The sequence below is a fragment of the Podarcis filfolensis genome (genome assembly GCF_964270895.1).
Source record: "Podarcis filfolensis genome assembly, chromosome: W".
NCBI classification, from domain to species: domain Eukaryota; kingdom Metazoa; phylum Chordata; class Lepidosauria; order Squamata; family Lacertidae; genus Podarcis; species Podarcis filfolensis.
In genome coordinates this window covers 29,668,125-29,693,432 of record NC_139619.1, presented here as the reverse complement: position 1 = coordinate 29,693,432, position 25,308 = coordinate 29,668,125, and the positions used below count along the sequence as shown (strand labels likewise).

General features: G+C 45.5%; 1 protein-coding gene across 8 annotated transcripts in view; it reads left to right on the top strand.

The window, feature by feature from the left end:
* LOC310753831 (far upstream element-binding protein 3-like) overlaps positions 1-24,859 on the top strand; it is a 347,698-nt gene extending 322,839 nt beyond the window's left edge. For 3 of the 8 annotated variants that reach the window (XM_083595185.1, XM_083595189.1, XM_083595184.1), the window contains 2 exons: positions 10,773-10,900; positions 24,733-24,858. In XM_083595185.1, coding sequence (XP_083451311.1) covers positions 10,773-10,900; positions 24,733-24,768 — 164 coding nt within the window. In that variant the 3' untranslated portion in view covers positions 24,769-24,858. Of the gene's footprint in view, positions 1-10,772; positions 10,901-11,732; positions 12,192-13,176; positions 14,391-24,732 lie in introns of those variants that run through there. The other 5 variants (XM_083595187.1, XM_083595191.1, XM_083595190.1 and 2 more) reach the window with 3 other exon arrangements.
* The last annotated feature ends 449 nt before the right edge of the window (positions 24,860-25,308 follow it).

The following is a 25,308-nucleotide window of genomic DNA, read 5'->3' as shown; positions in this document are numbered from 1 at the left end:
CTTGGATGATGGACTCAAGGGCATCCTGATCAAATTTGCAGATGACACCAAACTGGGAGGGGTGGCTAACACCCCAGAGGACAGGATCACACTTCAAAACGACCTTGACAGATTAGAGAACTGGGCCAAAACAAACAAGATGAATTTTAACAGGGAGAAATGTAAAGTATTGCACTTGGGCAAAAAAAATGAGAGGCACAAATACAAGATGGGTGACACCTGGCTTGAGAGCAGTACATGTGAAAAGGATCTAGGAGTCTTGGTTGACCGGGGGGCCACTAGGTGGCGCATCGGAAGATGGCTGACAATAACATCTCTCCGACCCACACGAGGTAATTTGGAGGCTATGATGGGGGTAATTAGCCTCCTTAACCCCCCCAGGATTGTGGGGGGGACGGCCCTTGCCTGCTGTGCCCTATACCACCCCCGAATTTGTGGGGGTGGGGGCACTAGGCACAAAGCCCTCCTGTGGGATTTCGGCACTCCTGGACGCCGTCCCTGATTCGCGCCGCTAGTTGCAAGCATCTTCAAAAGAAACAATTTGGACGAGATAAATTGCACATGCTTCAAGGAAAAAGGGGAGTAAAGACTGCTGACAGAAGAGATCTCTGATAACAAGACAAGAATAAAATATGAGAAGATACGTCAAGATACGGTATGACTGAGGGGGGAGGGGGGGAAAAACCTGCCTTCCTTTTTATTATGTGATTTAACAAGAATCCCCTCCCCTAATGAATCAGAAACTAAGGACTTAAGCTGTGGATTTAAGGCTGTGTGGAGATAAACTTTCGAACCAAAGCAATGTTTCAAGATGAAGCTGGAAAGCTAAGAGTTTTGGAATGACGCAGTTAAAAATGCCGTCGCCATTTTGGGAGGCATTGTTGGAGCTCTTGGGTCTGGGAGGAGAAAGAGAGAAATAGAGTTGTTTACATATCGTGGATCAACTTCTCGGTGGGACTTAAGAGCGACAAATGCCAAATTTATGATGGAAAGAGCGATGTTATCTACGAAGGAGATATATGGAAACCATCTGGACTTAGTGGAGGAACGGGAAATCCACACGGGATTATTATTTTGCTTATCGGCTTAAGGAGACTAACAGAAGAGATCGTAAAGGAAAAATAGAAATTATATGAACAAGATATGATGTGGAAACACCAAGATAAGACTGGATAGAATTATGAATTTTGTTTGGACTGATTGGGACTGATTTGGACATTAACGCAGTAATAAGAAGATGATCTGAATCCCCCTTTGGATCTTGAAGTATGGGTTCCCCCAACAAAATTTAAAAATTTGGCTTTGTAATTTGGAATTTATGTGATGTGATTTAATTTGATGTGATTGGCCAGTTAATAAAAATTATTATATAAAAAAAAGGAGTCTTGATTGACCACAAACTTGACATGAGCCAACAGTGTGACGCGGCAGCTAAAAAAGCCAATGCAATTCTGGGCTGCATCAATAGGAGTATAGCATCTAGATCAAGGGAAGTAATAGTGCCACTGTATTCTGCTCTGGTCAGACCTCACCTGGAGTACTGTGTCCACTTCTGGGCACCACAGTTCAAGAAGGACACTGACAAACTGGAACGTGTCCAGAGGAGGGCAACCAAAATGGTCAAAGGCCTGGAAACGATGCCTTATGAGGAACAGCTAAGGGAGCTGGGCATGTTTAGCCTGGAGAAGAGGAGGTTAAGGGGTGATATGATAGCCATGTTCAAATATAGAAAAGGATGTCACATAGAGGAGGGAGAAGGGTTGTTTTCTGCTGCTCCAGAGAAGCGGACACGGAGCAATGGATCCAAACTACAAGAAGGAAGATTCCACCTAAACATTAGGAAGAACTTCCTGACAGTAAGAGCTGTTCGACAGTGGAATTTGCTGCCAAGGAGTGTGGTGGAGTCTCCTTCTTTGGAGGTCTTTAAGCAGAGGCTTGACAACCATATGTCAGGAGTGCTCTGATGGTGTTTCCTGCTTGGCAGGGGGTTGGACTCGATGGCCCTTGTGGTCTCTTCCAACTCTATGATTCTATGATTCTAAGGATTGGTGGTGTGATATTATTATTATTATTTTGCCCACCTTTACCTTAAGGTCCCAGGTAGGGCTGAGCGATATCAGGTTTTCAACATCACAATATATCACCAGCTAAATATCACTATATCTATATACATCTATATCTACAGTGGCGCCTCGCAAGACGAATGCCTCGCAAGACGAAAAACGCGCAAGACGAAAGGGTTTTTCGGTTTTTGCGTTGCTTCGCAAGACGATTTTCCCTATGGGCTTGCTTCGCAAGACGAAAACATCTTGCGAGTTTGTTCGCTTTTTTCTTAAAGCCGCTTGAAGAGGTGCAGTTGCGATGGACCGTGCTTCGCAAGACGAAAAACATCGCAAGACGAAAAGACTCGCGGAACGAATTAATTTCGTCTTGCGAGGCACCACTGTATATCTATATCTATATCTATCTATCTATCTATCTATCTATCTATCTATCTATGGTGGTGGAGGGCCTCGCTAGGCATCCCCGTGGTGTCAGAGGGTCCTGCCATACTTCCCCATGGTGGCGGAGGGTGTGCTGCACTTTCCTGCAGCACCCGAGTGCTTTAACGAGGCTCCCTGTGGCAGTGGAGGGCCTTAAAATGTAAGGAAGTAGTAGATTTAATAAAAATGTTAAATAAACTTCCATATATTATATTTAATATATTTTCAACTAATTTAAGAATAGTTCAAGTGATTTACTAGTCAAGCTGCATCTGCTTCCCCACTCAGAGATCTAAGTACAATCTATGCACTGAGTTCAACTAAACTTACTTCTACTTTCCTGGGAGTAAGCCCCATTGAATTCAGTAGGGCTTGCTTGTGAGTAGACACACATTTGCTTGCACCCTCCCCATCATTCTCACACATTATCCAACTTCCTATTTCAGCATAAAGTAGCCTGCTAAATCTTCTCCCTTCCATCCCCCCCCAGGGCCCCCCAAAAGCCCTCATTCCGCCAATCTCTCCCTTTTTATCAAAGGGAGGGAGGGCAAGCAAGCAAAAAGATAAGTCTCCTTTAACTTACTTACTTACTAACTAACTAACTAACTAACTAGCCCTTCCTTTTTAATATGGAGGAGAGCAATTTAGGAGAAACCAACAACATAAACACCACCAGAAAATAAAAATAAAAACTCTTCCCCCTCTTTTTTTTTCACCTGTGGGAGTGAGTGTGAGGGAAGAAAGAAGAGCTTTCCAGTTCTTTGTTTACATTCTATGTTTACTCCCCCCCCCCCCGCTGGATTTTTGTCTAGCTATGGGACGTTCCTCCTGGATTGTTAGCAGGCTCTGCATAATTAACTGAGCTCTAAGTGGAAATATACAGGTGAAGCTGAAAGAGTTTGCTGGTTTGTGTGAGGGCTTATCTTCATTTATTTTCAGGGAGGAGGGAGAGAGCAAGCAAAGCTGGAGTATTGTACAGCTGAGCTACACCCTGGGAAGCTGTTAAGTCTCCACCTTTTGTTCATTGGTATATTGCCTTGTTGAAACACTTATCACAATGTTATTTCAGTACAATGGTATGGCGATTTATTGCATAGCACTAGTCCCAGGGCAGGTTACAGCAATATAAAAGCAATATTAAGAACATTTTAAAACAACTTACCATCAAAGGAATAATGTGGCTCCCCAAAATATACACCTTAAGTTGTCAAAAGCCAGAATAAAGAGGCACATCTTTAATATTCACCTCTGTGGGGAAGGAGTTCCACAGCTTAGAGACTGCCACAGATAATGCCCTCTCCTAGCCCACTTCTCCCACCTCCCAAACTTCTGAGGGTGGTGGATCAACTAAGAGCCCCCCCCGGCTGATCTTAACAGACAAGAGGGTCTGTAGGAAAGGAGGCAATATTTCTTCTTCTTCTTCTAGACCTGTCAGCAGCCTTCGACATGGTCGATCACGAACTCCTGGACCACCGCCTTGCCGACGTGGGGATCCAGGGCACAGTCCTTCAGTGGCTGCGCTCGTTTCTCTCTGGTCGGGGACAGAGGGTGTCGCTTGGGGGGAATTGTCATCGCGCCACTCCTTGGTGTGTGGAGTGCCGCAGGGTGCGATACTCTCCCCGATGCTTTTTAACATCTTTATGCGCCCCCTCACCCAGCTTGTCTGGAGTTTTGTTCTGGGCTGCCATCAGTATGCTGATGACACCCAACTCTATCTGTTGATGGATGGCCATCCTGACTCGGCCCCAGACACACTGATCAGATGTTTGGAAGCTGTGGCTGGATGGTTACGTGGGAGCCGGTTGAAGTTAAATCCTTCGAAGACAGAGGTCCTCTGGCTGGGACGGGACGATATGGGATTGAGGGGGCAACTCCCATCTCTTGCGGGGGTGCAATTAGTGCCAGCACCATCCGTTAAGAGTTTGGGTGTAATCTTCGATACCTCCCTCTCTATGGAGGCGCAGATTACAGCTATAACAAAGGCAGCATTTTTTCATCTCCGCCAAGCTAAGCAGTTGGCTCCTTATCTCTCTCGCCCTGACCTAGCCACTGTGATCCACGCAACGGTCACCTCCAGACTGGATTATTGTATCTCGCTCTACGTGGGGCTGCCCTTGAGACTGACCCAGAAACTCCAGCGGGTGCAGAATGCCGCGGCGAGACTCCTTACGGGGTCTTCGCTGCGAGATCACATTCACCCGGTGCTATACCAGCTGCACTGGCTCCCGGTGGAGTACATGATCAGGTTTAAGGTGCTGGTTTTTGTGGAGTTTGGAACTGACAGGGTCAGAACTCCGAAGTGTCCTGTATCTAGGGGGAGGAGGGGGAGTAGAAGGAGGAGCTTGTCGCAGAGCAGTGACTCACAGTGTGTGACTGCTTTCAGACTTCCTTTCACTTCTCGCTGAGCAGCAGCTTGGCACAGAAGCTGCGAGTGTGCTTTTGGAAGCACGGCTGAGAATGCCTCCAAGTTCCGATGGAGGAGACTGATTTATGGCTTGTAAATAAACGCTTCTAGAGATAAGAACCGAACTGTCTCTGGACTTGATTTATCCCTCATCTCACACGGACAGGACCGCTGCGACTCTGCTCCCCTGCCAGGTCAGCTTCTGAACAGAGCTGCGCAATGGAAGCGTGACTGGACGCAGGGGTTTGATTTATCCAAAGGTTATGGAAGTATCGCGTTTCCTGATAAGTGTGAGAAGGGAGAAGGCTGCCAGCGACGTGTTGCTGTAATCCTGCCAGGCAAGGGCAGTGGGAGACGCCGGAGAGCGGAGCCAAGAGCCAGAAGGAACGGCTGCTTCGGAAGTCCGGCTTGCTGGCAAACTTGTGAGTACGCTGAAGCCCCGGGGGGAGGAAGATGGCTGCCGCACAGCAGGGCCATGAGAGCTTCAATATCCCCGGTGAGAGGCTGAATGGGGCCAACTGGGAGGCCTGGTCAAGAAGAGCAAGGGGGTGGTTTGTGGCCACAGGGCTCTGGAGTTCAGTCCAGAAGGAGCCGGCCCCACCCATACAAGCTACTGCTCTGCTGAGTGAAAGAGAGCAGAGAGAGCTTTGCCTGCTGAAAGCAAGCGTGGACGCTTTGCTGTTGCCCCACCTGGAGGGCGTTAAATCGGCTCAGGCCGCGTGGCAGGTGCTGAGGAGCCTGTGCGAAGGCTCAGCAGGAGCCAAGGGCCGTGAGGAAGCCGAGGGCCAAGGGAGCAAGCCCCAGGCTGAAGGGAGAGCCAGACCAGAGGGGGCTGTTCCGGGAAGCTGTTTCTCTGCTTCGACACGTCTGTGTGATGGACTGTGTGCTGGAGAGCGGCTGAGAGCTGTGGAACAGGGCAAAGGCTGCACCCCAAGAGCGAGTGGGGGGGCAGGCCAGGCAGGCCATTCCAAGAGCTCTGAGAAAGCGAAAGGCTTCGAAAGTTGTTTGTGCTTTGAGGCGACGTCCAACAGCGCTGGGAAGCATCCGCTAGAGGCCCAGGCTGCCAAGGACACTGGCCGGCGTGGAATGTCAACAAAGCAGGTTCCCAGGGCTGGTTCCCAGCAAAGACGTGGGAAAGCAGCAGGCCAGGAGAAAAACAAAGACAAGGTGTCTTATCATCTCACAGCTGCGATTGCGTCTCTGAGAAAAGACAAGAGCCTTAGCCGGGGAGAGGCTGTGGCCATGGCAACCGATGGGAACGTGAGCAACGGCATGGCATCTGTGGAAAACAGCCAGAGACACTCTTTATCTCTCGTGATAGATTCCGGAGCGTCGCATTGTCTTGTGACATCTGCTGGGCTCCTGAGGAACTGCAAGACAGTTAAAACTGGACGTTATATTACTTTAGCAGATGGGTCTCAAAGACCACTGACTGAAACTGGGCTTCTTTATTGTTCCTTTTTAGATCATTGGTTGCAAGCTTTTGTGGTACCAGAGCTTGCTCACTCTCTTTTAAGTGTGCCAGCCCTTATGGCTGCTGGGTTTGATGTTTTGTTTTCTAACAATGTGTGTTCCTTCTACAGGAATGGGAAGAAGATTCACAGTGTCCAGAGAAGAGGCACGCTCTTTCTGGTCGAGATGCCCATTGAAGATGGGGCTGGTGGGAAAATGGGGCTGGTGGAAAATGGGGCTAGTGGAGAGTCCATTGACGATGCCCAAGGGCAGTGTGCAAATGTCCCACCACACCATGATTGTTTACACTTATGGCATCGGAGGTTTGGACACGCAGGGTGGTCATATGTAAAGAAGGCCACAGACAATACCATTGGGTGCAGGTTCAAGGCATGTGACAAATACCTAGATTGTCAAGCCTGTAAGCAATCAAAGGTCACAACATGCTCATACCCCAGGTCTGAGAGGAAAACCAGTAAACCCTTTGAACTTGTGCATGCAGATTTGTCGGGACCCATGCCGACACCTTCGTTAGCTGGTTCTAAGTGGGTTCTGGTTCTGGTTGACGATTTTACGAAACATTCGTGGATATTTGCGCTGCAACAGAAGTCAGAGGCAGCTGCACTGATCAGGGATTGGATCACAGCGGTAGAGCTACGGTTCTCTACCAAAGTAATTTCCTTTCAGTCCGATCGTGGGGGGGAGTTTACCGGTTCTGCGCTGCAATCGTTCTTCAGGCAGAAGGGTATCAGTCATCGACTGACGGCCCCCCACTCTCCGCAACAAAATGGGGTTGCAGAGAGGAAGTTTCGCACGCTACAGGAGTCAGCGAATGCTATGCTGGCAGACTCAGGTCTGCCACAGCGCTTTTGGGCTGAGAGTTATAAAACAGCATGTTTCCTGCAGAATAGAGTGTTCAATTCCAGTGTAGGAGACACACCATATTTTCTGCTTCATGGGAAAAAGCCCAAAGTACATTTTCTGCGCACTTTTAGGTCAACAGCTTGGGTTCTGATTCCAAAGGCCATGCGCAGAAAAGGTGAGCCAAGATCCAGGAAAATGATCTTTGTAGGCTATGAGCCGGGTTCAAAGGCGTGACGCTTCGCATACCCTGCTGGCAACCAGTCCAAGCTGCTTATTAGCGGCAGTGCTGAGTTTTGCGAGCAGAGTGGGTGGAAGCGGCTTCACGGAAATCCGGATGTTCTGGTAGAATCAGATGAGGAAGAGGAAGAGGGTGAGGCTGAACCTGTTGCTGATGAGCACAGTCCACAGCCACAGAGTCCAGAGCCGGGATCTCCAAGGGAGAGGCTCCGTATCTCTCCAAAAGGGAGTCCCAGGACCCCTCCGCAGGTCTCTGTCAAGTCTGAGCCAAGGAGTGAATCATCCTCGCCAGCAGAACCAGCTGTTCGCCCTAAACGGCGCAGCAGGTCAGAGGGGGGTGATCCTGACATAGAAGATAGTAGGGTTGATCCAGGTGATTCAGGCGCAGTTCCAGAATTCACGCTGAGGAGGTCAGCAAGATCAACCAAAGGGAAGCCACCTGAAAGGTATGAAGCCACAAGTGTCTGGGTTGGTGTGGCTAGGTGTGAACCTGAATCCTTTGAGGATGTTCAGAGGTTGCCTCGGGAAGAAGCCAGCAAATGGCATGAGGCGATGCAGAAGGAGATGAATTCAATGGAGTCTCTTGGAGTGTTCTCACTCACACAGTTGCCGGCTAACCAGCAAGCTGTAGGCTGCAGATGGGTTTACCGTCTTAAACCCACAGAAGCAGGAGAACCACAGTACAAAGCGAGGTTAGTGGCGCGTGGATTTACACAGAGACGCTGAGTCCACTTCACAGAGGTCTATTCGCCGACTTCAAGGGCGGAGACTTTGAGAATGCTTTTGGCAATAGCAGCACAGAGAGGTTGGAAGGTGAACCATTTTGATGTAGATGTCGCCTACCTGAACTCAGATCTCCAGGAGGAGTTGTACATGCGTCCTCCTCCAGGGTTCGAAGTCAGTGAGCCAGGCGTTGTGTGGCGGTTGCACAAATCCATCTATGGGTTACGCCAATCTGCCAGGAATTGGAATATGTGCCTACATGAAGCCTTAGAAGAGCTAGGTTTTAAGAGATCTCTTGCAGACAGTTGTCTTTACATTAGAGATTCAGGCTTGCAACAGCAAGTGGCACAGGTGTTTGTCGATGACATCTTGCTGATGACAAGAACAAGTGAACAGGTAGAGAAGTTTGCTAAGGAGCTTGGTAAGCGGTTCAAGCTGAAGCAACTTGGAGATGTCAAGTCCTATCTAGGCGTAGAGATCACAAGAGCAAGTGATGGAAGCTTTTTGCTTCGCCAGAAAGGTAAGATTGAACAGTTGCTTGAGAAGTTCAGGATGTCTGATTGTGCAGGTGCCAGATCACCCATGGAGACTGGGTACGTGAAGGAGTGTCAGCAAGTAGAACGCGTGGTGTTCGAAAACACTGAACTCTTTCAGTCAGCTCTGGGTAGTCTGTTGTATCTGTCACAGTGGAGCAGACCAGACATAGTGTTTGCTGTCAATCTGCTCAGTAGAGAGGCTTCAAGTCCTAGTGTGCAGGCCTGGAATGGTGTTAAGCGGGTGCTACGTTACCTGCAAGATACCAAAGACTTTTGCCTCAAGATGTCAGCTGAGGGTGATGTCAAGCTGACCGCCTGGGTGGATTCGGATTGGGCTAACCTTGAGGACCGCAAATCAGTGTCAGGCCTAGTGGTGAAGTTTGGGGACTCAGTGATTGGGTGGAGGTCCCGAAAGCAAAGTCTCATAGCGCTTTCATCTACTGAAGCTGAATTCAGTGCGCTATCAGAGGTTTGCAGAGAACTGGAGTTCTATGTGTGTTTGGTCGAGGAAATCTGTGAAGAGGATTGTCTGCCCGTTGTGGTGCATGAAGACAACCAACCATGCCTTAAATTAGCTGAGACAGGGCAATTCAAAGCGAGGAACAAACATTTGGACATACGCTTCCGAAATGTATGTCAGAGCGTTCATGAGGGGCTAGTTGCTCTGAAATACTGTCCCTCAACAAAGAACCTCGCTGATGGTTTCACAAAACCATTAACCTTCCAGAAGCACGAGGAGTTCTGTGAGGGTCTGTGTATGGGGAAAGCATTGTTGGCTATTGTCCCCAGATCCAGGACAAGAGGGGGTGTGGAGTTTGGAACTGACAGGGTCAGAACTCCGAAGTGTCCTGTATCTAGGGGGAGGAGGGGGAGTAGAAGGAGGAGCTTGTCGCAGAGCAGTGACTCACAGTGTGTGACTGCTTTCAGACTTCCTTTCACTTCTCGCTGAGCAGCAGCTTGGCACAGAAGCTGCGAGTGTGCTTTTGGAAGCACGGCTGAGAATGCCTCCAAGTTCCGATGGAGGAGACTGATTTATGGCTTGTAAATAAACGCTTCTAGAGATAAGAACCGAACTGTCTCTGGACTTGATTTATCCCTCATCTCACACGGACAGGACCGCTGCGACTCTGCTCCCCTGCCAGGTCAGCTTCTGAACAGAGCTGCGCAATGGAAGCGTGACTGGACGCAGGGGTTTGATTTATCCAAAGTTTTAACCTTTAAAGCCCTATACGGCCTAGGACCCTCATACCTACGGGACTGCCTCTCCTGGTATGTCCCACAGAGGAACTTACGGTCTTCAAATAAAAACATCCTGAAGGTCCCAGGCCACAGAGGTTAGGCTGGCCTCAACTAGAGCCAGGGCTTTCTCGGCTGCGGCTCCAATCTGGTGGAACGCTCTGTCACAAGAGACTAGGGCCTTGCGGGACTTGACATCTTTCCGCAGGGCCTGCAAGACAGAGCTGTTCCACCAGGCCTTTGGTCAGGGCGCAGCCTGACTCCCTCCTTTGGCAACTTTACAGAACTTAAGCTTAATGGTTGCCATCAATTGGATTTTAATTAATTTTTATAATGAAATGTTTTTAGAATGCTGCACTATTTTATTGTTGTTAGCCGCCCTGAGCCCGGCTTCGGCTGGGGAGGGCGGTATATAAATAAAATTTATTATTATTATCATTATTATTCAGGTATTTGGTGCCTGAGTCATTGGAATATGAACCTGGGACCTTCTGCATGCAAAGCATGCACTCTGCCACTGAGCTATGGCCCTTTCCCTAAAAATAAAGATTTCTATTCCTTGTGAGAATGATTTAAAAAGGAATGTAGAAAGCTGCCTTAGAATGAGTCAGATGCTCTCCAGGGTTTCAGACAGTGGACATTCTCAGTGTGAATGTTTGTGATCTTAACCAGGGGTTGCGGGCAACTAATCACAATTAAGCACGGTCTGCCCTGGGGTCCTGTATTTGGAAAGGGGGCAGGGGGGATCTGGGTTTGTTGACTGCATTTGGAAATTTTCTTACTTGATTCCTCTGACAATTGGCTTTCTCTGAGTGCATTGTTCTTTTTCCCCTCCAGGTCATGCTGCCACTGCTGTGTCTCAAGCCAGCTCCCAGCCCGACTACACAATGGCCTGGGCAGAGTATTACAGACAGCAGGCTGCTTATTATGGCCAGACATTAGGACAAGCTCAGACTCACAGCCAGGTGGGTCTCGCTTCTCTGCCGTATCTGCATCCCCCTTACTGACAACTGTTCCTTGTTCAGTTCAGCTTTGAAAACAGTTAAACAGAAGCACCTAGCCCTGTGTACAGTGGTACCTCGGGTTAAGAACTTAATTCATTCTGGAGGTCTGTTCTTAACCTAAAACTGTTCTTAACCTGAGGTACCATTTTAGCTAATGGGGCCTGCTGTGCTGCCGCCGCACGATTTCTGTTCTCATCCTGAAGCAAAGTTATTAACCCGAGGTACTATTTCTGGGTTAGCAGAGTCTGTAACCTGAAGCGTATGTAACCCGAGGTACCACTGTATCTTATTATGTTGCTTGTGGCCACTCCCACCCGCCTAAAAAAAGAGAACCAAGTCAAAGTTTTTGCAACATTTTCTACCTTGGTTGCTTGAGAGGGATTCTGAAGTCACACCGGGCGACTGTATTCCAAACTTAGTTTAACTTAATTTAAACTTAAAACTTAAGTTTTTCTCCTCTCTCATAACATTAGGACTCATGGACAAACAGTGCAGCTGAATGTTCGAATGTTGTCAGATTCAAGGCATATAAAAGAAAATGACTTATTCACGCAGTGCATAGTTTAACTATGGGACTAGCTTCCACAGGAGGAAGTGATGACCACTAAGCTGGATGGTTTTAAAATAATATTGGACAAGTTCATGGAAGAGAGGGTTATCAATGGCTACTAGCCATGATGACTATGCTCTGCCTCCACAGTTGGAGGCAGCAGTGCTTTCAAATACCAGTTGCTGAAAACCACAGAGGGGCGAGTGCTCTTGTGTTGAAACCCTGTTTTCTGGTTTCCCACAGGCATCCAGGTGGCCACTGTGAGAACAGGAGGCTGGACTAGATGGGCCATTGTTCTTAGGTTATGATTCCCAAACTTAGTTTAGCCTCTTCCGGATCTGGTGAAAGCAAAGTCAAAACTGTAACAGTGTAATGTACATTTCCAAGTAATGAGCTGCATACTGGCAAGCAGCAGATTCTGCATTTCTCAGATTTATGAGAGCTCAGGTTCATTTGCGCTCACATTTTCTGAATTAAAATTGGAGTCAATGCTTTGCTCTTACTCTTTGCCTTTTAAGGTGGTGTGAGATAGCATGAAATACTGATAATTACCAGCTCCTTACATTTCTGTGGAGAAGCCAATGGTGGTCTCTGCTAACAAAAGTGTAGGGGATGATTTTTGCCCATTCTCCACCTCTTTGTGGCCCCTAGAGAGAGGGGCCATAGCTCAGTGGTACAACATCTGCTTTGCATGCAGAAGGCCCCATGTTTGATCCCCGTTGGCATCTCCAGGTAGGGCTGCAAATGTCTCCTGCCGGGACAGCTGCTGCCAGTCAGGGCAGACAGTACTGAACTAGATGGACCCAATAATCTGATTTAGTAGAAGGCTACCCCTTTTAATGAGGCCACCACTCAGTGTTTATAGCATCTTTCTTGCATGCAGAATATTCCAAGTTCAATCCTCGGCATTTCTAGATAGAGTAGAGAGAGACTCCCTGCCTGTGTAACCCCTGGAGAATTGCTGCTGGTTAGGGTAGACTATATTGAGCTAGATGGGCCACCTTTCACTCTTTTATGGAGGGTCCCCCAACTCCTTTTCCATTAGTAGACACCTCTTCGGAGATCCAAAAGCTGCCTGTGATTGTAAGGCACAGAAGCCACAGCCTTGCTCCACTGTTAGCTAGCCCACTCATGCAAATGGTGCTCAGGGAACAATGCTTCTCAACATGAGGGCTTTGCCTCTGAACACCAGTTGCTGGGAGCACACAGTTGGAGTAGGGGAATTAGAGGCATCTGGCAGGCCACTATGGTAAACTGGGGTAGAGTGGAGAGAACCTGTGGCTTTCCAGATGTTGCTGGACTACAACACCCACCATCCCTGGACCATTAGTCGGGAACCTGATCTAAGAAGAGGCATTCCCCCACCCCCGCCACCCCTCTATCTTGTGGGAATGCCTCTTTAATCTCTTGCATGCAGCAGGTAATGTTGCTTCTCAGATCAGGGAATGGTGACCCTGTAGCCTTCTAGTTGCTGCTAGACTACAGCTCCCATCATCCCTGACCACTGGCTATGCTCGCTCGAGGCTGATGGGAATTGTAGTTCAACATCACAGTTTAGCTACTTCTAATCCAAATTAGCCCCTTTGGTTTGATCCAGCCACAAGTTATTTTGTTTTAATTATTTCCTGAAAGTTCTCTTTCCTTCTTAACACAGATTTTTCATTTTGTCTTTTTCTACTCTTTGCAGGAACAGTAGAACTACATCCTTGACTCGTCTTCATTTCCCTCCCCAACCACTTTCTCTCTTTCTTTCTCATAATCATTGTGGAAATTAACCTTTTTGTAACAGAGGGTTTCTAGATTTGCAACATTTTGATGAAGAACTCTTGGGTTTTTTGTGTGTGAAACACTAGTTGTTAGGATAATCTATACTGAACTTTTTTCTAAGAATCAGGAACAATTAGTAATGTACTAAACTTTATGGAATTTGCTGGGTAATCTTTTATTTTTCGGTTGTTTTTTGGGGGGGCTTTTTTGATTTTCCAAATTTATAAGGAAAAAGAGAGAGAGAGAGAGACAAAGCAAGCAAGCAAAACTCTTGGATCTGTATTTTGGGGTGGGAGGAGAGAAGAATAACTGTCATCTAATCTTACCCCAGAGCTGTGAGATTTCAACAAGTGGTTTTTCTTTCTTTCTTTTCTGTTGTAGCAGAAAAAGGCTTGGAAGTCTTAGGTGATATGTAACAAATTTTAAAAATAAAAAATGGGAAATTATAAAAAAACAGTATTTAAAAATTCTTAAATATGTAAATTTATTAAATATTTTACTACTAATTTCTTGTACCTTTGCTTTCTTTTTGATTATATTGCATTTTTTTAAAAAAGAAAAACAAAAACTGAACTATAGTATGTTATTATAATTAATTGTGTGAATTCTTATCAGGATGGTTACTGTTTACTGTCAAGCTGGTTATCAGCGGGCAAATTTTTGTAGTGACGGCTGTATAATTTCTAGAAATCTAAAGGGATAATATAAAAAATGATGTGTTTAATTTTTTTAGCAATTCTGGTTTGCTTTCCACATTTTCCATTTTCTGGTTGCATCTGTGTATCTAAGACCTCCAAGCTTTGTCTAAAAAAATAAAAAATAAAAACAAAATACCTTTTGTCTATTTCAGAAATAAATACTGTTATTTTTAATATTAAGATGAAACTGCTATTATTAGTACCTTTAACAAAAACTGTGGAACATTAAGTCATATAAAATAGTAGTAACTATTTTTTAATTCCAGGGTTGGTGTGTGTTGCTTCTCCCTCCCCATTTTTATTTGTTTTTAAGTATTTTGTTAGCTTAATAGTTGTCAAAAAAATTACCTAGAGAAATAAAATAAAAGTGACATCTAGTATTAACCCCAGGTATGCCAATAAATAATGTTTTGATTTAATAAAGGGGATAATATGATTTCCAGCATTTACTTGTAGTACTTTCTTGTACAGATAAGTGTATTTTTAAAGGAGAAAAAAATAATAATAAAGAAAGTAAAGCTATTTTTTCTTGACATTTTTGATTGACCTGCAGGACATTTCATTTTGAACTGTACTAAAGTTATTGATCTAGGTTATTTCCCCCTCCCCCTGATTTCTTTATAATACTTGAAATGTCTAACTATACGGAAACACAATTAGAGAATGTTGAGCATGATGTGTTTTAAACAAACAAAAATTGTTCATTTTATTTGACTGACAGTTGCATTTCACAATCTCTATAATAATAAAAACCAATCCACAAGGCAATTTGTGGGTTAAGTATTAAGACTGTTTGATCACTGCTCCATTTCCTGAAAAGAGTAACCCCCATCTTCCATTTTAGTTTTCCGGAGGAAGTGGGACATGTTTTGTTTGTGTGTGTGACTTGCTGGTGAGAGTCTTTTATAAGACATCTGAAGGCAGCCGTGTTTAGGGAAGCTTTTAATGTTTGATGTATTATAGTATTTTAATATTTTTGGGAAGCCGCCCAGAGTGGCTGGGGAAGCCCAGCCAGATGGGCGGGGTATAAATAATAAATGATTATTATTATATTATTATTATACATCTATACTGTAGTGGCTGATAGTTCCCAACCAGTCCTTTTCATCCCTTGTGAACTCTGTTTCAATGTTACACCAATGTTTTTTCCTTTTCCTCCATGCTCCCCCCCCCCCCGATGTGCTGTGGTGGTTATGGAATGCCCCAGGCCCAGGGCAAAGAAACAGCTCCTCAAAGGAAGCATTTTATAAGCAGAAAACTCTTCTGATGATTTCCTGCTGCTCTTCGCAAGTCAAGTTTGAGGGTGGATGGGGTGGCATTTTCTCTGTCTACGACTCTCACTCTCCTCCATCCCAACTGTTGCTCTTCTAACTTCAAGGCTGCAATCCTGGTCCCACTTATTTGTGAGTAAGCCCTATTGAACATAATAGGCATGTTCCATGAGTTGATTGTGGTTTGGATTACGTTGCAAAATATTGCTGTGTTTCCCCAAATCCTTGGCAGCATAAAATTTCTTCCTGGAGATTAGTTCTTCTTTGACACTCTTGTTAGCATTTCGCTCCTTTGTTGCTGGATGTGTGATTGTTACATCACATGTCTGTGTTTACTTTCTAGGCTTGGAAAGTCTGAGAACGGAAGTCAGTCTTATCTCTTCCGCTGTACTGTACTTTTGTACTTTTTCTTTTTTTCTCTCAGAGAAGAGAGAGGATGCCATGGTTGCTTTGTCCTGTATATATTGCTTAATAAATCAGTTACAATGCTACACTCACGCTCCATGATCGTTTCTGCTATACTCTGCTGATAGAGTGTGCACGTCTTTAGATATGTCTTTAGATATGTGTCGCTGGTGCACACCAGGACTGATTTGTGAACGTCCCGGGCTGCACTTCATCAGGAAGATGCCCGGAGAGGTCTGTCTCATTCCGGGGGCTGCGTGTGCCCCCCAGGCGTGTTCTGACAATGGTTTGTGAGATTTTGACCAGCTTCGGCCCATCTGAAGCTGATACAGGCTCGTCTTATCTTGAGCCCAAGCAGAGTAGTCCACACAGCAGAAGGATAAGCAGTATGTGCCACATTCTTAACTTTATTTCCACTCTATGCTGAGAGCATACAAACATGCATCTTGCCTCTGTGAGAGCAGAGAAGCAACCTCATCTCGGAAACAAAGAACACCGAGAGAACAGTGAAAAACAGGAAACCAGTGTACGTCACATCCAGTCTCCCATTCCCGTGGGAATCCAACAGTAACTCTGACTGTGGAATGTAAACAATTGTCTTGTGACAAGCATTTTGCTGCACAGTGAGGGAAATAGAAACCAACATGGTTACGGGTGCCAGAGTGGAGCTGCGACATCGGTACCAAAGCCCAGAATGGAGCAGCGTATCGGTTCCGAGTCTGGAGTGTGCTGCAGAGTGTCCTGAGTCCTGTCTCAGTGATTTAATGAGGTATGTAACCTCTCAGTTCAGCGAGTGGAGCTTGGTAAGCCGCTTGCAAGATTTATGACTGTTTGCTGTGGAATTTCCCCGGCTGAAGTAAAAGAGCCAGAGAGGGATCTATTACAAGGATTGGGAATTTCCTCATGTCCTCTTTTAACGAAGGATAATTATGCTACCTGGAATCTCAAGGTTGAGGCTTTGCTGCTGAAACAGGGTGTTTGGCACACGGTTGACCTTTGGCACACAGGTGTCTGCCAGCCCAGCCCTCCCAAAGGTGGAGGAAGGCAGATCAACAGGCTAGAGCTACGCTCACACTGGCTGTATGTGATCAGCAGCTGATCCATCTTCAGGTGAAGAGGTCAGCTCAAGATGTGTCGATTGCTCTTTGAGTTCCGGTAAGATGGAGTTCCCATTATGAGTTCCAGTAAGATGGCGTCGGAGATAGCAGCATAGTCAGGTTCGTCTGCCTTCAATTAAGATTTTAAGTAGGTTTTTTAGCCTTCCTGGACTCTAATTTTACAGTTTTAATGATTTATTGGCTGCCTTATCACCTCACCACTGCCCCTGTTTCTCCTAGTTAACGTTTTATTGTTTTATTGGCTTGTTGCTGTGCTACTGACCAAGCTGGCTCCCTCCATCAACAAATGCCTAAAGGAGCGGCTCCTGTGATTGATTGCCTGCTTTGATTCCTGGCTAAAAACTTGGACTAACATAGGGAGCAGCAGCCCCACGCAGCTCTCTGATGTTGCTCTTGCCTGTTAAGCTTTAGCTAACACCGTATTCGACTCCAGCCTGAGTGATTTATTACCTCCTTATCTTATCAGCATTTGGCTGCTGGAGGTTTGCCTACCACAACGAAACATCTTCCAAATGCAACTATAATAGAGGAAGGGAGGAAGAGAGAGTACTGAGCTTTACTTACACTTCGGAACTCCACGCAGCTGGCGGGGCACAGCGGGGGCAGTAAATTAATGTTAACATCACTGGAGGACTTTCAACGCCGTCGGGAAGTATCACTACATAGTCTCTTCGGCAAGTAAGATGGCGGTTCAAGCCAGATAGGATTTCATCGCCCTCCTCCCCTCAACGTTTCATCTGCCACGGTCGTTGTAAGTAATGCCGCTGTAAAAATTTATTTCATCTATCCCCCTCTATCTCTGACCGCTAGATCGTGAACTGTTGGAAAGTCTGGCACGCAGTGGACCACAGCCACTTCTAATTAATTAACTAGACGTGGAGCTTCTGGGGGAGAGCGTTATTTAACGAGAGGAGTGCTAATTCCAGCTTGTCAAACTGGGACTAAGCGGTGCTATTTTCACATCCACATTTCCCACATAGCTCCATATACTCTACGGAGATGGTGCTCACCAGACAGAAATGTAAAGTTTTGGGGATCTCCCCAACGCAGAGGGTTGAATCACCACCAGTAACCCCGCAGACGAAAATTTGGCATTATTTTAAGCCTAAAACAAAAACGCCCATATGCTCCGAGTCCCCACTTCGCCACGATTGGTCTATTGACCGAACATGGTATGGGAAGGAACCTGATATTGGTGAGGAGAGAGAGGGGATCAGTCTGGCAATGGAGATGGCTCAGATAGTCTCCCAATCTAGTGCCATTGACACTCTCGTAGAATATGAGCAAGAATGAAATTTGAAACGTCTGGAAGTCACACTAGATGGATCAGTCAATGCAGCCAGCCCCAGCGAAAAGGCTAGGATGGAACCCTCAAGTGCGACGAGAACAGAGGAAAATCCAAGTCAGCTAAAAGGAGCCTGCTGGGACACAGATAGCAATATCTACACCCTGATTGGGCTTTTCAATGAAATGATGAAAGAATGCCAAATGCACATAAGTAAAGAATTAGGACCAATTAGGAACTTTCTTACGGAATGTGTGGGTTTGCTAGTAAGCCTGACTGAGTTCATCAGGAAGGGAGCAATCTCACACACCCCCACTCCAGCGGCTGAAATTCCAACAGAGCCCAGTAGCTCAGAGAAGGTCCCAAAGAGAGCCACTCCCACGTCTACTAGCAGTCGAGTCACACACCCCTCACCTAAAAAGAAGCATCGCCACCAAAGAATACACCCACTTCACATGAAGAAGTCTAAAAACATAAAAATGGGAAGGCAGACTAAGAGTCATACACGAATTAAGAAATTGAATTTTTCCAAGCTATTCAAGCTCCTGGAGAATCTCACAATAAAGGAATCAAATACAAAGAATACTAAACCCGTGACCCCAAAACAGAGCATTATCCAGCAACCTAAAGTGACAAGCGCATCACAATCCCCTAACCCTCAATCAACGAAAGATCGGAACGAACGACTAGATAAAGACCGGCAAACCTCCTCTGCTACTGTGGAGACTATTACCCCCATTCGCAATAAGATAACTCAGAACAATCAAACGCTGATCCTCAACAGAAGCAGATTGGTTATTTGCCCTATGTACAACCGTACAGAATTACATTCACTGGACCAACAAAGAACGTATATATTTAAAAAAATTGACTTAGTACTCAGAGGCCTCCTACTACAAGGTAATGTTATCAATGTAGATTTTCTTCCAAATGACAATAAGTATAATCGAGTGATGCTGACATTTAAAGACGACTCAACCGCAAAACAAATATTAATTAATAAGGAAAAACTGCAAAGGGTGGGCCTGACAGTGACTCGCCTATTCGAAGTGCCCGCCCCCCCCCTCGCAACTCATCAAATTAAATAAGAAAGGTAGTGGAAAACAATAAAGCTGAATATCAGAATAACCACCAGCCGCCTCACGAACTGGACACCCCCACACACAACTTCTCCTTTGAAGAAAATACCTTAATCAGTCAATTCTGGACATTCCCACCTTTAATACAAGCTGAAATCCTAGAAAGATTAGAAACGCTAAGAAATAAGCTGGCCGGGAGAGACTTATATAAGGAAACTAAGGTGGATGTCCAAAGAAAGAGCAAGAGCCCTCTCAAAACGATCATCTCACAAGAACCCGATTCAGCGGCTCGTCGACCACGTAACCTTCAGATAAAGGCAGAGATTAATCTACCTGCAATTAAGAAAGTACAACTCACAAAGGAGAACAATGCATCGCTCCCTATAAGGAAAAACATGCCTAAGGAAACCTCACCAGGCTTCTGGTCCAAAATGAGATATTTAGATGAAGCAGAATTAGGCCACAACCAGGTAGAGTACCCCCAGGAGGAGGCCTTGTATAGCAAAGGCCCAGTCTCTACCAATGTGAGCACTCTATATTTACCATCTGACACCATAGAATACCTGGGCAGCTCTCCATGTAAGGATGATAGTCGGCTGCCATGTGGAATGGTAAACTCCAACAGTACCTTGGAAGATAATTGACAAGGAGTGGAACTTGGTAAAGCCAACCTTAGCTATCATGGAATATCGCAGGATGGCAAAAAAAGGCAGCTGATCCATCCTTTGCTAAATTTATCCAAGGCTACGACATAGTATTTTTACAGGAGACATGGCTCACAGGGGACCTAGAAGTTAACGGCTTTTCCTCAATGTCCCTCACAGGATCTCCAAGCACTAAAGGGGGGAGAGTCAAGGGTGGCCTAGGCATTTTAATATCTACAAGGTTGAGGGCGTCCTTAGTAAAGTTAGAGACACTGAAACATCTGGCTATGGCCGTACTAGTGAAAAGCAGATTCTTCACCCTGCTATTGATTAATGTATATCTTCCCCCCCAAAGAGGCAAGCAGCTGATTAAAAACACCTGGCATGGGCTGGAAACATACATTGATGGTTTGATGACTCAAACCCCTGCAGCTTCAGTGCTAGTGGCTGGTGATTTTAATGCCAGAATTGGCCAGTCTGACGAAGCACTATATGCACACTTCCACGACTCGCCACCCATCGTGGAAGAAAACCATCTTATACCTACCAGACTCTCAAAAGATAAGGGATGTAATTATGCAGGTCTGTGCCTATTGCGTCTTTCTAACAAGCTGGACCTGGTCATACTAAATGGGCGCAAGAATGGGGAGACTTGTGGGGAATTTACTTTTATATCAAATGCAGGAGCTTCCACTATCGACTATGTTATGGTATCATTTAATCTCTTAAATAGAGCCCTTGAGTGCAAAGTGGAGGAGAGGGTTGATAGTGATCACTTACCGCTCTGCCTCCTCCTGGATGCAAGAAAAGATTTATTTTGCAACGATAAACTTGAAGCCCCCAGGTCCTCCAACATGGAGTTGAGATACTCACGTATTAGATGGTCCGAAAAGCTGAATGTCGAAACATCTGAAAGGCTATACTCGGACATATTCCTTATGAGAAGAGATAATCTCTTAAACTCACCATGTTCTGATTCCAGAATAATCTTGTTCCAGGATTTGATCTCACTTTTGCAACCCCACCTGACCCAAAAAAAGACATTGCGCCAACCTTTATTCCCCAACAAATCCAAACCCTGGTTTGATCAGGAATGTATTGCTACGAAGCGTTCTTTGCTGGATAAGTACAGGAATTACAAAGCAGCGAACCTACCCTTGCTTCCTGCGGAATGGTTCGAAGCCAAACGTAAATATAAAGATCTGATTAAAAAGAAAAAGCTTCAGGCCCAAAGGGGGGAGTGGCAACGTTTATTAGAGGCCTCTCGAAGGAAAGACTCAGCCACTTTTTGGAAAATAGTTGCGAAAAGTTGGCAAGACTCCCCGATTGAAATTGATTATACTATACCAGTTGGGATTTGGGAGGCTTACTTTCTATCCTTATATACATCAAATCAACATCTGCAGGCCACGCCCCCAGCTCCGAGTGATATTGGCGCTGAATGGCCCCCAGTAGCAACAGAAGGCTCATCCAAGCCCTTAAACCTGGAAAAGCACCCGGCGTAGACAATATTACACCGGAACTCCTTAAGGCTAATGTTGAATGGTGGGCCCCTGTGCTAGCTGCCCTATTTACCAGCATAGATCAATCGGCCACTTTCCCTGAGGACTGGGGACTAGCAATCATCATCCCTTTATTTAAGAAAGGGAGCTGATCAGATCCGGCTAATTACAGGCCAATCAGCCTCCTAAGTATCATTAGCAAATTGTACGCTGCCCACCTATGCGACAAATTAGTGAACTGGTTGGAACAAGACCACATTCTTTCAGAAGCGCAGGCTGGTTTTAGGGCAAATCGGTCAACTTTAGACCAGGACCTTGTTCTCCAACATCTTGTGGAGAAATATACATCAAGAAAAGGAGGTTCCCTATACGTGGCCTTTATAGATTTCAAATCTGCTTTTGATTTAATACTGAGGGACAGGCTTTGGGGAAAGCTAAGCGCCGCAAATATAAACAAACGCCTACTGTATCTCATCCACAGTCTATATGAAAATACACGGATCCGGGTAAGGTGTGACCGACAGGGCCACCTATCCAAGGAAATCCAAATCCACCAGGGGGTCAGGCAAGGGTGTGTCCTTGCGCCTACTCTATTTAACTTCTATATCAACTCGTTAGTGGGAAATATGGAGAAAGAAAATGCCCATCCCCCCAAATTGGCTGGTACGCCCCTCCCGGTCCTTTTATATGCGGATGACACAGTCTTAATGTCTTTTTCTTGTGTTGGATTAAGAAAACTTTTGAGATCTCTTACCAAATATTGCAGCATCGAACAACTAACAATTAACTACAACAAATCCAAAGTTATGGTGTTCTCTAAAAAAAGGAGGAGGCATAAATGGAGAATAGACAATCGCTCAATAGAACAGGTAGCAACCTTTAAATACCTGGGTGTAACCTTCCAGGAAAGGGGCTCCTGGCGCTTTCAGATTAATAATACTATTACAAATGCAGAAAGATCTACCAAAGCGTTAATAAGATTTTTCTATGGGAAAGGGGGCCAACACATACCGGCAGCCTCCCAGGTCTTTGCTGCCAAAATACTATCACAATTGTTATATGGATCCCAGATCTGCAGCTTTAAAAACCTTACTCTCTTAGAGGCATTCCAAACTAAGTTTTTCCGCAGCCTGCTGGGGATCCCCTCTTGTGTATCCAACATAGCGGTCCGTTTGGAGGTTGGGCAAATTCCTATCAGTACTCGGATATGGATATTGAAGATCCACTATTGGCTAAAGCTTATTTTCTTCCCGGTTGGGCTGGCACCTTTAACCTTACTAGATACCTACCAATCCAAATGGAAAGCTACACTGCTGGAAAAGCTTAAAGGCTTGGGAATCCCACAGCAGACCCTGATAGCGACAGGCTTCGAGAAAGCTAGGACTACAATTCGCCAGCGTATTTGGGACGTAGAATTACAATGCCACATGAGCGAAATGATTAAACATCCAGCAATAAGGGACCACGGGAGAGGTTTCTCTCCAGCTAACTATCTGTCAGGTCTTCAGGTACCCAAATACAGACGGTCTTTTACCCTCGCCAGATTCAACGTTCTCCCTTCTGCCTTACTTCAGGGCAGATTTGAGGGTAAACCATACACAGCACGGGTCTGCCCTTGTGGCTCGTTGGAAGTTGAAACTGCTTCACATGTACTATTACGTTGTCGTTTCTATGAGGATATACGTTTGACTTTTATTACACCTGTTTTGCAAAAGTCCAGGAAAGAATCGGAACACCATAGTTTAAAACTACTGCTAGAGGACAAGAATCCCAAGACTACATTAAATGTAGCTAAATTCTGTGCGTCTGCAATCAATCACAGGAAGCAAGTGGTATTCCATAGTGACTAAACCCCTAAATGTTATTTACAGGGGGCACGCTAATAATTAATTTTAATTTTTATATTTAAATCCTTGTTATATTCATATTGTCTTTTGTATTTCTGATATATATTTTTATGATCTGTGATATTGTGTGTGTTGACACTGGTCTGTGACCGTATTAATAAATTCATTCATTCACATCTGAGAGTAGCTGCGGGATCAGCGTTGCTTCATTTCCAGAGGCTGTCCAAGATGGTGTTACAGCATGGGGGAGAGCTCCAAAGGCATCTGACGCAGATGAAATACCTAAGGGAGCAGCTGGTGCAGAGGGAAGTCGCACTTCCAGAGTCTTTATTTTGCTTTATGATCTTGAATTCCCCGGACGACAGTTACTCAGCTGTCACATCTCAGCTGGCTGTTCTGCCAACTGCTGATTTATCTGTTTCATGTGTTTGCTCTGTCCTGCTCAATGAGTCTGACCGCAGGAAGGCTATTGCTAATGATCAGGGGGAGGCTGTTGCTTCTAAAGCACCCCAGTCGGTGGCACAGAGTGCAGAAAGTGCCACAGCTTTGAAAGCACAGCAGTGCTACAATTGCGGTGAGAAGGGGCATCTGCAAAAGGATTGTAGAAAGCGCCCCAAAGCCAAGGAAGCTACCAAGAGCTTCAAGGACAGAGGGGCCAAAGGCAAGGGTCAAGCCCAGCCCAGTTCTACCCAGGCAAAGGCTTTGATCATGCAAAGCACCAACCCAAAAGCCCAGAATGTGTTCATAATAGATTTTGGGGCATCAAGACACCTATGCTGTGACCGACACCTGTTTGTCACCTTTAAGGCGCAACAAGGGACTGTACTTCAGGCAGATGGTCATCGCTTGCAGAGTGAAGGTGTTGGTACTATTAACCTTCAGAGCATCGGGACAACTGTGCAAAATGTACTTTTTGTTCCTGGTTTGGCTGATAATCTACTCAGCATTTCCCAGCTTACTTCGCAAGACTTTACTGTTGCCTTCAGTAAAGAGAAGTGCATCATTAGCAAGAACAATGAGAACATATTGTACGGCTATAATGTAAATGGATTGTATTTACTATCATATGGTGGTGGTGGTGATGTGGTGAAAAATGAAACATGTTGTGTTATGTCTGAAAATAAGGATCACATGAAGTGCAAGTCATGTGCAGAAACAAAGGTTGAGATAGCTCCCAGAGGGAAATTGTCTGGGGGGAAAGCTATAAAACCTTATCAGCAGGTGCACGCTGATTTAGTTGGTCCTCTATCTCCCTCTAGAAGCAAGTATTTTCTGGTTTTGGTTGATTCTTTTTCCAGATTTACTTGGGTGTATATGCTGCAACAAAAGGATCAAGCCCTAACCAAGTTTAAGGAATTTTGTGCATGGTTGAAAAGTGTTCATAATGTGCAAATTGATTCTCTTTTCCAAGATCAGGGAGGAGTCTTTTGTTCAACAGGTTTTGAGAGTTTCCTGACTAAGGCATTCAGCATGATGCTGGTACCCCAAGATCACCATGGCAGAATGGTTTGTGTGAAGGGGTGAACCAGATCTTGCTACAGGGCATGAAATCATAGTTGCATGATGCAAATTTGCCAAATTCATTTTGGGCTGAAGGGCTGAATTGTTTTCTGTATGTTTCTAGCAGGAGATACTCCTCAGCTGTAAACAGCACACCTTATGAGAAATTGCACCAGAAGAAGCCTTTTCTCAAGCACCTGATATAACAACAACAACAACAACAACAACAACAATAATAATAATAGTTATTGTGGAGTATGGTGGTTATAGGGTTAACCTTCTTGGTGTTCTGTATCTGGGGGGGGAGCGTCTACGCTATAATAATAATAATAATAATAATAATTATTATTATTATTATTATTATTATTATTATTATTATTATTATTTATACCCCGCCCATCTGGCTGGGCCTCCCCAGCCACTCTGGGTGGCTTCCATAAAAACCAAAAATACAGTAAAATATCACACGTTAAAAACTTCCCTGAACAGGGCTGCCTTAAGATGTCTTCTGAATGTCAGGTAGTTGTTTATCGCTTTGACATCTGCTGGAAGGGCGTTCCACAGGGCGGGCGCCACTACCGAGAAGGCCCTCTGCCTGGTTCCCTGTAGCTTTGCTTCTCGCAAGGAGGGAACCGCCAGAAGGCCCTCGGCGCTGGACCTCAGCGTCCGGGCAGAATGATGGGGGTGGAGACGCTCCTTCAGG